At 35.6% G+C, this 13,984-nt stretch overlaps 1 protein-coding gene across 1 annotated transcript in view; it reads left to right on the forward strand.

Moving 5' to 3' along the window:
- Positions 1–13,779, forward strand: part of DCN (decorin) — a gene marked incomplete at its 5' end in the record, with an annotated part of 34,755 nt that extends 20,976 nt beyond the window's left edge. Inside the window, 5 exons of the mRNA XM_080354345.1 lie at positions 6,187–6,400; positions 6,589–6,702; positions 7,943–8,036; positions 11,931–12,069; positions 13,103–13,779. Coding sequence (XP_080210471.1) covers positions 6,187–6,400; positions 6,589–6,702; positions 7,943–8,036; positions 11,931–12,069; positions 13,103–13,297 — 756 coding nt within the window. The 3' untranslated portion in view covers positions 13,298–13,779. The remainder of the gene's footprint in view (positions 1–6,186; positions 6,401–6,588; positions 6,703–7,942; positions 8,037–11,930; positions 12,070–13,102) is intronic.
- Between the last annotated feature and the right edge of the window lie 205 nt (positions 13,780–13,984).

Genomic DNA, 13,984 nt, shown 5'->3' on the forward strand with positions numbered 1-13,984 from the left:
GCTCCCTATGGAAGGACAAGAGCCCAGATTAACTGAAGAAAAGTCTAAGAACATCTTCCAGGGATACAGAAAAACTCCTAACAGATCAAAACATTTTAATGAAAGAACAGTCCTCTGATGACTCATTGCAGCTTCACTTTCCTTTTCCCAGGCATAATTAAAAGAGACGTTAAGTAAACATAATGCTCTGCAGTTCACAGAATAAAGAGTCCATAGCTGCTGGCACACTGTCTGATTTTTACCTCTGAACTGAAATAATCAGTGGTAGACATTCTTAACAAGATTGAGAAATACTATTTTTTAAATTTTTTGTTTCCACTTGATAAAGCTGTAAATTTCTAACAAATATTCAGAAAAAAAAAAAAAAAGTCAATCTTTCTGAAATACAGCACTCGTCTAGAGAGAGGTTATTTCCTCACACTTTCCTTTGCATTGTGCTTAACACCCAATGAGATTTTCCATCGAAACAAGCAAAGTTAAACACATCACAATCATACAAAACATTTGTAATGTGCAAAGGATAAAGATCTTTTCATGTGAGGAAAACAAGAAAATACTCTAAGGTCCTCAAAATTCTGGAGAGAGTCAGCATGTTAAGATAATTAAAAGAAAAATAAAAAAAAGCAATTTTCTAGAATACAGCAAAAAAAATGAACAAGTAAATTCTGCTAAAATGAAAGACCAAAATGCCTCAGTAGGGAAGGACAGGGTTGAAAGATTCTCTAGAACTTCAAAGCATTCAGATTATTTTTTGTTGGAACAGGAAAACATAGAGCCAGCTGCTCCCTGGTCATCTGTGCAGGACACGTTACACAATACTTATCAGTAAGAGCTCAGACTCATGCCAACTAGATCTGCAGCAGGCTCCTTGTCTTTGAGAGATTATTCAACAAGGTGCTGTAGATGTGATCAAACTGTTTCCACAGTCTTCTTTCATTTATACTGACGGGCTGTTGTTTCAGTGCCTCACCATCTCCTTCCTTCACAGTTCATTCATCTCTTCCCTGTTCTTTCTGTCATCCCTTTTTTCTTGCCTTTCATAGCTATGTCCACTCAATCCTAGGTTGGATAGGGTTACTACCAAACCCTACCAAAGGGTTTAAGTAACAACAAACACAGAATAAGCGCACCATCATGTTTTTAATATACTTTTATCCTTTTCCTGCCTTAACTGTATATCAGGGGCCCTTCAGGAGACATAACATCTGGAATTCTGTTCAGAGACCTCCTTGGATTCAGGGGCCCTTGGTTCCTTCAAGTTTACCGATGTTTATGATTTTTTAAATTAATTTCAAAATTATTATTATTTTGTAGAATTCTGTCTCTTGATATAACACAACTGAAGAAGAAAGTCAAGTTCTGTTTTACATTTTTGGTGTGGTGAGGTTTTGTGTGTTTTTTCGGGTTTTTTTTGTGGCTTTTTGTGTGTGTGTGTGCATTTCTTCTTTTTTTTTTTCATAATTGTACATCTACTCCTAATAGTTTGTCAGAAAAGCTGGACTGTATGTCCAGATTGTAAGTATGACTTAACAACTAAAACAACAAAGCAAACAAAAAGGACCCAACTTATTTTTATTTTTATTTGGATGCCTGACTCCTGAGCTTACAGTTCTTAAGGCACTGTTTCTAAATGCTGTTTCTAGCAGAACTGTAATAAAAACCAGGTAATAATGTAATACATAACCCAGGAAATTAAGGAAATTCCATTGAGTCATCAGATTGACTTTTCAGTTTAAACCCTGAAGGATGCATGCATCATTAAAGATTTGATGTTAGGTAAGAGTACCATCCCCAGCTGGCAAAACAGATGTATCACCGTGTATTACGTCTCAACAATTTGCTTATCATTTTACAGTTCACTTCTGATTTTGGCAATGCTCTCACTTCAACCTATTTTCAACTAAGAAGAATAGAAATAGGGATGAAAACCCCTTAGAACAATCCCCTGAGATTCCCACATAATGAAATTACACCAAAAATAAAATCCCCTGCTCTCCACCCCCAGGAAGGGCAAAAATTTTGACAAAAGGCTGCCAACAAGTGTCCTAAAATTTTCCTGATTTGTGAATCTTCCTTTTCGTTTTGGGAATAAATATTTGAGGTAGAAACCAGGCCAGAGGGAGCTAAAAGGCCAGACTCCCACTGACTTCATCTTAGCCAGCATCTATTCTTGTCATACAGTGATTCTTTTTTTTTTTCCTTACTACACTAATATCAGAGGTGTTTCAGTAAAAAGTAAGTCATTTTTGTAACAAAGCCTGGATTTTTTTTCTTCTCTGAGCACCCCTTGAATTACTGGTCATGATAAGGTGGTCCATGGGTATTACCACCGTGCCACACTATAACACAGTCAGTGTTCACAGCATAAAGATTACCTGCTACTTATGTCAAGAGAAGAAAGGCTTTATCTCAGGAAAATGAGGATGGAAGCTAATTTTTCTCTTAGCCACAGGAAATTGCTATGAACCCTGTAAACCTGACTAAGTGATGACTTTAATACCTCATGTATTTGTACCTTTTTCTCTTTCTCTCTCTTTCTTTCTTTCTTTCTTTCTTTCTTTCTTTCTTTCTTTCTTTCTTTCTTTCTTTTCCTTCCTTCCTTCCTTCCTTCCTTCCTTCCTTCCTTCCTTCCTTCCTTCCTTCCTTCCTTCCTTCCTTCCTTCCTTCCTTCCCTTCTCCCTTGCCTTCCCTTGCCTTCCTTTCCCTTGCCTTCCTTTTCCCTTTCCCTTTCCCTTTCCCTTTCCCTTTCCCTTTCCTCTCCTCTGCTTTCCCTTCCTCCTCCTCCTTCCTCCCCTTTCCTCCCTTTTCCCCTTTCCTTTTCTCTTTCTTTCCTCTTTTCTTACTTATAGCAAATATCTTAGCATCTGTACCAAATTATGCTGAAACATGCATTTTTGTTCTCAGCCTGCTCAGCCTTGTGTATTTGGAATTGATGATATGCTTTCTTTTTTGTTTGTTTGTTTGCTTTCTTTTCTTTTTATTTGGGGGGTGGGGGGGTGGGGAACATTTGTTTTAAAATCTTTTTCTCCACCAAAAACTGAAGTGTGGAAGAAAGATTTTTGAACAAAAGTATCAATTCCTATGACTCTGTTCTAGGCTGTCAGGTTTCTTCAATATGCCAAATAATTTCTCACTAGCAGCATTACAAGTGCCATCTGTGGGGCTTCAACACTTTCAGCACTTTCAGCTTGACCCTTATTTTTCCCAGTACAAAATTTTTATACGTACAACGTGAATATAATGCCCCATCACACCATGTGGGTTTTATTCAGGATAGTTAGTCCATGTGGCATGCTTTTGCCTAACATCCCTTCCTCAATTGCACTGCCTGCAGATGTTTTCCCTAGGTTTTTCTCCTCTAGTTCCTGTTTGCACTGATTCTAAATTCCCTTGAGTATTTTATTTTGTTTTGTTTTAACTTTTGTTACATGCAAACCATACGGGGCACATTCTGAGGAAAGTAAACAGCAGTGCTCCACGGCTAATAACCTTGTTCTTTAAGCCTTGTGTATAATAGAGTTATTGTGAAGTGGGGAAGGAACTCAGGGGTATGGCTTGCCAGGTGCTGTGCTGGTGTGTTATCCTCATCATTTGCTGTTGCTCTGGGAGACAGTAAAAATTCTCTTGCAGATTCTGATGTGTGGGTTTATTTTTCCTTCTTTATAGCTGCACAACAGTGTGGAAAAATAATGCAGGTTTAAAATACTTGGAGCAAGGATTTGCAAAACAGGCTGCAAGTCGGAAATGATATTCTGGTACAAAAAAAAGGGGAAAACTACAGGCTTCCCACCTTACACAACCACATATATGTTTCCAATGTGAAACCAGTATTTTTAAACCTACCTTTGATAGATAACATCATTTCTAAGTGAGAGACTTTCTGAATGTTTGAATAAAACAAATTTCTGTATGTTTCCCCAAGATAACATGATCATGTTCAGGAGAAAGTGTTAAGAAAGCAGAACAGATTAATCCTGCATACCTAGATAATTTCTGATTTTGGTCAGGACTATCAGTTCTGCTCTGAAGAGCTGTAACAATCCTCTTAACATCAACTACTCAAAGAATATTTAAGTAACAGTGCCTAGCTCAATGTATACCTATCTATTTCCAGCAACAAAATATATCACATCAGATCATCAGCTGTGATAATCAAAGCCAAAACATTCTTTATCTAAAAGACAACAAATTTTAAACAAATCAAATTAAAATGAAATTAAATGAATGACCAAGTAGTGCAAAACAGGATGGAGGATCAAAATTTAAAATACTGAAGAGTGTAAACTCACTGAATATTGACTTGGATATCTATGGGGAAAAAAAAAAGGTAAAATATTAAAAAAGTAGTAATTATCAGTAGCATATACAGTTATGCAGTTGTTCTGATTAAAGCAATGAAAGACATTCATCTGCATAATTCAAGATGTACTCCTCATGATAACTGGATTATTTCCCATGTCCTAATATTGGGCAGGTAGCTGTACTACACTATGGGCAGAATCTACATCTCTATCACAATTCTGGCAATGGTGACTCTTAGGAAACCACACCTCATGTGTACCACATGTGTTCTTATGGCGGTTCTTATAAGTCAGGCTCAAATAAAAGAGAATTGGGGCCATGGTTTCCACTGACCAATATATTTGTTTTGGGAAAGGCTTATTGTTAGGGAAATACTCTGCTGAACTGTGAGTGACCTTTTCTACCTCCTCTTGCAAATGTGTTATTGCTAGCTAGCATAGAAAATTAAAACCAGATATGCTCAGCTTTATGTGTACTCAGTGAAACCACGTACAGAACACACTGCTTGTATTGCTCAGGATGAGCTGCGAGAGGAGTCCATTAGGGAAAAAAGAGCCATCAAATACCATTTTAAACTGTTTTCTCACCTCTTTTTCGGTTTTCACGAGAGGTACTCTCACAAATACTGGTATATTTCTTGGCATTCTTTTAATACTTAACTGATTGTGGAAGGAGCTGGATGCTCAATTTTCCTCCAAGAAACAGATTACAGTGTAATTCTGAAAATATTAAAAGTGTATTAAAATACACTGAATGTTAAATGTACTATATGCAAAATAAAAAATCTGTGGTTTAGCAGCAACTGTTGTATTCTGTTTCTGAAAACAGTATAGTGACGTTAGTGAACAAAGATGTTATATAGCTGTTCTCTAGTCATAAATATAAATAGATATTGATATCTATATTTATACAGCCCATTTGACCTAAACCACTGCATAGGTAGCCTGATAAGGAGATAGCAAACAGATGGAATTATAAGATTCATTCTCATATGTATCATATTTTAAATCCTTTCCATTGCCTGCATTACTGCTCTGGCAGTAATGGAGCTTTCTTCTCCTTTCTTGTCATGGTTGGCTAATCAAAATGAGAGTCAGCAATAATCTGAAAGTTCAGAGGAGTGCAGAGACCACCTACTACAGGTAACAGAGCTTCTATGGATGCCTTTTTCTCCTGACAGTATAGAGAGGTAATTTGCTTAGTTACACTGAGTGGGAACTAGACTAGGCACCTACACAGTAGGTAGAATGAATTTGCTCCATGATCCCCAACTGCAGGTCTTAGAGTATCATGCCTCAGATTGCTCCCTATCCATACCAAGCTATGCATACCAAAAAAATAAATTATATCTCTGCAAAAATGAAGTTATTACTTTACAGTAAGTTCAGTCTGTAAGACTAACAGCAAAGAGGTGATGATATACATATTTTTTTAAGCTAGGTTGTACCTTCCTTGTATTGAGTCATAGCATTTTCTGTTCATGAAAAATGGTGAGGATGGTTGTGTGATGATAGGTTAGGTATAAAAGTATCCTAGGAATAAACAAAACTGGGGCGGGGGGGAAATACTGTTGGGTTTATGTGAATGATTTTTTCTTCACAACTTTCAAGTTGAAGGTTTGTACTTATTCTTGGATATAAATTATGACTATTAACAGAAGCTGCATATATGTCCGCAATGAAATAACACTTGCATTTGTAGTGTAGGCCTTGTTTATCTTTCAGAGGTTCTTAATCTATATGTTTTACTACTGCATTACATTTTCTTCAGCTTATTAGATTGACCATCAAAAGACACTAGAAAAGAATAGTTACTTTTAATTTTTCATTCCTAAAATAATTTCCCTAGTGGCCATCTGAGATCTCCTTCATTATTACTCCACAGGCATTGATCCTTGTTAACAACAAAATCAGCAAAATAAGCCCACTGGCTTTTGCTCCTCTGAAGAAACTGGAAAGACTTTACCTGTCCAAGAATAACCTGAAGGAACTCCCAGAAAACATGCCGAAGTCTCTTCAGGAGATACGAGCTCATGAGAATGAGATCACCAAGTTGAGGAAAGCTGTCTTTAACGGACTGAATCAAGTGATTGTCTTAGGTACGAGCATGAGAAATTATAACAAAATCCAGTCAGTGTTTTTTCAAGATGTTGTTTTTAGTTCAATCAGTGATTTTACATAGAAAGCCAAGGAATGCTCCAATAAATTGTACCTCCAAATTAGCTTTGACCTGAAGGATAAAGTTAGCTACACTGCAGCACAGCTCACGACCATGTTTTGTTGGCAGAACTAGGCACCAATCCAATCAAGAGTACAGGCATTGAAAATGGAGCTTTTCAGGGGATGAAGAGGCTCTCCTACATCCGTATCGCAGACACCAACATTACTAGCATCCCAAAAGGTAAGAAATTCGATGAATATTTCAAGAGATTTGAACACGTAAAATATAGTGACTTCTAGTCTTCTGGAAGGAAAAAAAAAAATATTATGGAACACTTTTGAGGCAATCCTTAGAGTATCTATTACTACTTCATTTGTTGGTCTACTGACTTCTATTGGTTTGAAAAATCTTGTTTTTCTATTATGAGAAGCTCCACAAGAAGTGCACTGTCTAGAGTAAACCATTTTATGTTATTTTGCTTTTCTTCTCTCATCACTGAAAAAAGAAGTGGAAAAATGTTTTCACTCTCCAACCCTGGTTTGTGAACCTGACCAACATTATACACATGTAAACTCATGTAGAATTTGCATGAAATTCATGTAGAACTAAAGTTCCACAAGCATAAAATCAGCCTGCACAGGTCTGTGAGTTTGATGCAAAAAATATTATTTCTATATAAAACAGAAATAGTTGCTATTTTTACAAGCACTTGATTGCAAATGGCTACAAAATAAGAACAACTTCAATATAACCCATTGAAATAAAACAAAACAAACCAGAATTTTTCCAGTCCAGAGGAAATTATATTCGATTTATTCATACTTCAGTGAGCAGTTTGTTTTGAAATAGTTGAAAAGTTTTTGAAAGTTAATACTATTTGTTATTTCTTTCTTCCCCCATTTCCTGTTTTGGATGTTCCTTTGAGGTACCTCAGATAGCTAAAATAATTGGTTCAAAATTTTTTTCCCCAATAAACAGAATTTACAAACTAGTATGTGCCTTACCTGAAATAACATTTAAATTATTTTACCTCATTTTTGTAACCTCATTTTCTGTTGCTGTTATTTCTTCATTATCTAGCCTCCAAAGGTTTGTAGATTTATGTATGTGTATAGTCTGGCTAAAATGCAGGCTTTTTCTCTTACACTATTATATATGTCCTATTTACATAATCATCAAGGGTAGAATTCATATCTGGGAAGAATTTAATGTAGCTATCTTTTAAGAATTAGCTGTTCTATAATGACCTTAGGAGCTCCATCACATTTCATGCCAAACAAATTGTTACTAGATGTTTTCAGTTTCCCTAATTGTGAAAGTTCCTTGTTTCAATCAATGAGTTGCTCTTGGCCATGTCAAATAAAAAAAAATTTTTTTTTTTTTTTTTAACTGTCCAAGACTCTCAGTATAACATAGTTCTTTAAAGAAGGATAATAACCCACTTTTATCAATAGTAATTTTATGGTGTTCTCTCTTTCAGGCCTTCCTCCATCCCTTACTGAACTTCACCTTGATGGCAACAAAATCAGCAAAATTGATGCTGATGCTCTGTCTGGACTAACCAACTTGGCAAAGTAAGAATTTATTTCTTCTTTTCACATAAAACATTAGTTGACATTCTAACCACCAACAACACTTTCCAGCAGTTTTCAATGATTAGTGAGGTATGCCCAGGGCAATTGTTTTTTTTAATTAAAAAAAAAAAAAAAAAAAAAAAAAGATAAGGAGAACAATTAGACATTTTATGTCATGCTCCTTTCATCTTATTTCCATCTTTGGTTTATGCAGTTTTCTTGGGAGACTGCATTGCTGATGTGATTTCCTCTGGAAACTGAGTAAAAAAGCATGTGGGAACCAAAAATTCTTGCAACAGTGTCTCCTCTGTTTCTCAAGAAAGGCAAGTCTGCAATGAGTCCAATAACATGACCAAAAAAATGTAATGATACAGGATAAATTAAAAAAGGGTGATTTTTTCAGAGTGCTTGTACCTTCCTAGTATGTGAATATGTTGTTCAATAAGTTTCTCTAACTGCAGGAGAATTCTTGAAGAGTAACTGTAGACATAAAGAATCATTTGTGAACTATTTCACATTAGATAATATGTTAAAATGGTAACATGGGCCTTTAATATAAAGTATATTAATATTATGATACTTTCAAACTTTTATTTGAAAATAGAAGGAAAATTTATCTGAAAGACTATTAATCAGATTGCCGGATTTAAGTCCTGGATCTTTATCTTAATCATTCTGCTTGTCATAAAGAAGGAAGATAATGGAAATAAAAGAAACATTACTAAACAACAGTAGTTAAATTTACCACTGTTTGTAGTAGCTTGGGCACCAAATTAGTGCATTGAATATATAGTATATTAATACATATTTTGAATCTGGCAATTCCAGGTAATAAGGCCTAGAACACCTTTCTAGAGCTTGTCAAATAAGGCACTTCAGTTCATGTTTGATGTTCATATTTGATCACAGACTAATCCCCACTGAAAAAGAGTCTGCTGCTGGATTTTCATGAAAAAATAAAAATACCATAATTATGGGTTAGGGGATTATGAAGCCATTATTATTAATGATAGAGACTTAGTATAAAATGTAACATCCTCCAGAGAAAAAATAAAGAAAACTTCCAAAACTAAAACAAAATCATAACTACTCAGGTAAAGAGTAATTTACTTTACTGGAGGAGGTGAAGTGTGTATGTGTATGTCAGCTGTCCTGTAGATGACCCAGTTTTTCTGCTTTTTCACATTAATATTTAGAAAACACAATAAGTGACATCACATGGATAAAACTGTTGGAAGTCCTTCTTAAAACATAAAGTTTTATGCAGCAAGTGCTAATGGACTACTAAAAATATCCAACCTTGGGCTGCTTCCATTGTGGTTGTACTGTACAGAGAAACAGGATATTCTGTTGGTGTGGAAAAGTGAGAAGCAGGCACCAAGTTTCAAACCGCTCTCTGGCCTTTGCTTAAGCAAACAACTTAAGCATACTCAGAAATCCTCTTTTGCAAAATTTAAAAATAAGGTAGAACACAGATTTGGTGAAAAAGGAGGGCATTGGACATTACAGAGTAGGCAGATGAAGAAAGGAAGGAGCTACAGAAAAGCTCCAACACAGCATATGGGATAAATCTAAGGGGCAGCATGCCACTTATGTCACATAAACGATGTACCAAAAAATATCTTTTATTAACACATCTAAGACTTCAGGAACATCAGTGTGGGGTCAGACCACTCTCCTCCTGGGTCATGTCAACACATGCTCAACAGTCTAATAGCTGCCTTAAAGCATAGTTAGGCCTTGAGAAACAGGTCATTCTCCTGACTGTGTTAAGGTGTTTTGAACTGTGAGATTGGTGTAGATCTACTGCTCATTCTCTTTAGAATTTTGAGTTCTAGCAGAATGCCAATATTTGTCTTTTTTGTTTGTCTGCTTTCATTGTGAAATTGCTCTTAAGTCTTCCAAAAGTCTTCATATAGTGCTACCATGGTAAACAACAACAACTTATTAATGTAAACCAAGAAAAGACTTCACTGGTTTCATGCAGGAATGAGAACCACAGGAGGATATACACACTACACAACTGATGTTGCTAAAGTTTGTATCCTACTAAAGTTTACTGAAAAGATCTAGCTCCATACAGTGGAAGTCAGATCAAGCCCTGAATAACAATGGTCTTGACCAGCATGAAGTTTGTTAAAGGGCATGTAATAAAAAAAAGTGGGAATGGGCAAGCGGGGATGTTGGAGGCAAAATAAGGTGAAAAAAACATTTGAGAATTCCTTCAGCTTTTAGATATGTTTTTGATTATGTTATTCAATAATTTAGAACACTAACTAGATCATCTAAAACACTGGAAATACATTATGTATTCACTAATATAAAAGGAAATAATATGTCAATATAGTAGGTAAGAGTGATTTTTCAAATTCTTCCCTTTCTGTTCCCACGGGAAAAGGGAGACAGAGACCATATTGTTTCCTAACGCTCTTAATCATTCTGTATTTTACACACTAATATTGTCTTATTTCATTTGTAAACATAGCCCCAAGTGACTGAGAGTTTGTTTGTAACACATTTAGATGAGATGTAATTATATATATTTTCACTGCTTGTGGGAGTTAGAGCCACTTTTCTACAGACTCCTCCAATTTTACTCTTTCCCTAAAAGTTTCTCTGCATGAGCTAATCCAGAGTTGGATCTTGGCCATCCTTATGGTGTGAAAAGAGGTTACTTTTGCTTCAATAGACCAACATGGAAGTCAAACCTGCTTTTTTCATGCTAATCTCCCTAGGTGTGGCACATCTGCTTATAAACCTGTGTTTTTAGTGAACATATATTTAGATATGTGTCAACCAAGAATTTATAGCCTTTAGTTAATTTTTTTTAACCCAGTTCTTTTAAAGATACTCACTATAAGCACTCATTATTGAAATGCTTTGTAGCTGTTCTGTATATCTTCAGAACAAATTGCTTTGTAGGCTCAAATCTCCCAAGCTTTACTAAATCTTGTACTCATAAGGAGTTTTGTTCTGATAACTTTTAAATGAAAAAAATCACCAAATTCTACCAAAGATATAGGAAAAATTGTTTGCTTAAGGAAAAAAAAAATAAAGCAAACTAGATTAAGTAGGTTTAGCCTTTATAGAAATAATTATCTCAAAGGACAAGACTCCTGATGATGACAACTCCTGCAGAATTATCACTAAATTCTTTACTGCAACACAGAGAATTGTAAATTATGAGATTCTCTTAAAAAAAAAAAATAGTTTTGTAGTCGCAAACCGAAAAAGTACTAATACAGAAATCCACAGATAGGACCAGATTTTACAAACCAGACATAAATTGTGCTAGTAAACCCAGCACAGGGATGTATAAAGCAGGAAGGATGATTTTGTGGTGAAAGCTCTGGACTGGAACCCAGAAGAAATGTGTACAACTCACTTCTGTGTCCTGCTGAACAGATCATTACATATGACTCAGCTCCTGTTTCGAGTTTGTAACAAGGCTCTAACTACACAAGTATGTTAGAAGGATGTGGTGAAGGTTTAAGCTTAACAGTTCTGGTCACCCTGGGTTATGTAGTTTGACAAAGAAAGTTACAGCCAGTGCTCCTAAAGTCCTGCAAGAACCTCTTATTCAGCTTTTAGAGGAAGATTAGTGCCTATGGAGATACACAGTACATATTTACAGTGGGATTAGTCATATAGCTCATGAAACTATGCAGTACCATGGTCACAAATTGAATGATATCATGACAATTATGATAATTCACATGAGGCATTAAACTTATATTTAAATATGTTTATCTAGACTAATTCTCTGTGATGAATCTGTACCTCACACATATTTCTGAAAATTAGCTTGGTCTGTTCTATACCGTAGTGTGTAGAAGCAAACAATCCAAGAAAGATGATTATGCAAGAAAGTTTAACTTTTTTTTTTTCTTTCAGATTAGGTCTTAGCTTCAACAGTATTTCTTCAGTTGAAAATGGCTCTCTTAACAATGTACCTCATCTGAGAGAGCTCCATTTGAACAACAATGAACTTCTTAGAGTACCTGGTGGGCTGGGCGAACACAAATATATCCAGGTAAAGTTTATCATACTGTCTCAGAGAGCAATAGTTGAAAGATTCTATTTGGTATTTGTGTGGTTATTCACTCTTTAACAGAAACATACACAGTATTCATGCAAAACTGTTGAATATGCATGGAAAAGTTACGTACAACAGGAAGACTACTATTCGGATTTTTGTGCGAGTGTGGCTACGGTGGTATGTAGATCTGGAGGTGTGCATTTGTATCTCTGTGTGTCTGAGGGGACGCAACAAATATGGGTTTATTTGTGTACTTTAATTTCCTCTTTACTAAAAAATTGCTTTCAAATAACATTTTTTCTGTTGCTTTTTTTTTCACTTCCACTCTGACATACGTTTTGCAACCTTTCCCAAGAAGAGTCCTTTTGGTAACTCACAAAGCTATGCTTTTAGGAGGGCAAAGAGACACAATATGCGGTATTTTGAGGTCTGTGTGGCTGGATAACTAGAAATATGGCTTTTTGGAACTAATTAAAATATTTCTGCACTTGGTTTAAGACTTCACAGGACAGAAAGCCCCCAAAGAATGAAGACTCCCAAATGTATATCACCACTTGCATGTAGCTTAGGAAAATTTGTCAGAAATAGTGATTCTGGAGCAACATAATAATCATCAGCTATTTTAAATCACCCTTAGTGATTTCTTTGGCTCTGAGTCTTGTACAGTTGCACTCATGAGAGCAAAAGCATTAGAGCTGTTAGAGCTTTACACACAGCACATGCTTCTGAACCACAGCACTGTGTTAATAATGCCACATCTTTGACTCCTTTTTACATTACAGTGTGATCAAATCGTAGTAATGTTCTTAGAATGCTTTGCAGTTTCTTCTCTTTCTGTAGAAATTAGTTCTAATTGGTTATACTCTAGGTATTTCAAAAGGTAAGCGTAATCAAGCATTTGTTTGGAAAAAATGGTATTTACTCTGTAAAACATTGCCCAATACATAGCAAGTATTTGACGCCAAATTATTTACCTTATGTGCCATGGCAGCTCTATTTCTCACTTCTTCACTTCTGTGCTTTTCAGGTGGTTTATCTTCACAACAACAAAATTGCTTCCATTGGTATCAACGACTTTTGCCCTCTTGGCTACAACACCAAAAAGGCAAGCTATTCCGGTGTGAGTCTCTTCAGCAACCCCGTGCAGTACTGGGAAATCCAGCCCTCTGCTTTCCGATGTATCCATGAACGCTCTGCAGTACAGATTGGAAATTATAAATAGATGTCTAAAGATGGCGTTCAGTTCTGTTTCAGCTAAAGTACCTGTTGTGATAGGCCTGTTCAAAAAATTGTTATTAACAAATGCCAAATACCAGAAGCTTCACTTTGAAGTGGAGATGATCCATTGATTTAGAATAAATTAATCATTACAGATGTACAAGATCAAGCATACCAAAAAGAATTGCCAACTGTGCTTTAAACTGACTTATTTCAGCCTTCTTTTCCAGCATGCTTTCTGTGGTATTTTTCAGTTTGCTGAAATCTACAGGTTTTCAGATTCCAGTGTATATGAGATTCGGAGTAAATATTTGTCAAGCTATGATATACATTAAAAAAAAAAAAAGAGATAGCAATTGCGGTTAATTTTATAGCCACACCAAAAAAAAAAAAAAAAAAAAAAGAAGAATAGTAGAGGGAAAAAGGACTCTCAAATCATCTTGAGACTTGAGAAGGTGAGAGTTACCTCCTTTAAATTTATTTCAAGCCCTGGAGGTTTAAAAATATCTGCTATAACACTAAGCTAATTCTGAATGTATCTATTTAGCAGAGGCAGATAAAGTTGTTGCTAATGTCATTATTTTGGGAAAAATAAGATAAATTCATATTGTACACATAGTTCTTTTAAGTTTGCCATTCTTCTAGAGCAATGCTATTCAGGATTAGCCTAACATAATCCTATTGAACAAAA

The sequence above is a fragment of the Nesoenas mayeri genome, assembly GCF_963082525.1.
Source record: "Nesoenas mayeri genome assembly, chromosome: 1".
NCBI lineage: Eukaryota > Metazoa > Chordata > Aves > Columbiformes > Columbidae > Nesoenas > Nesoenas mayeri.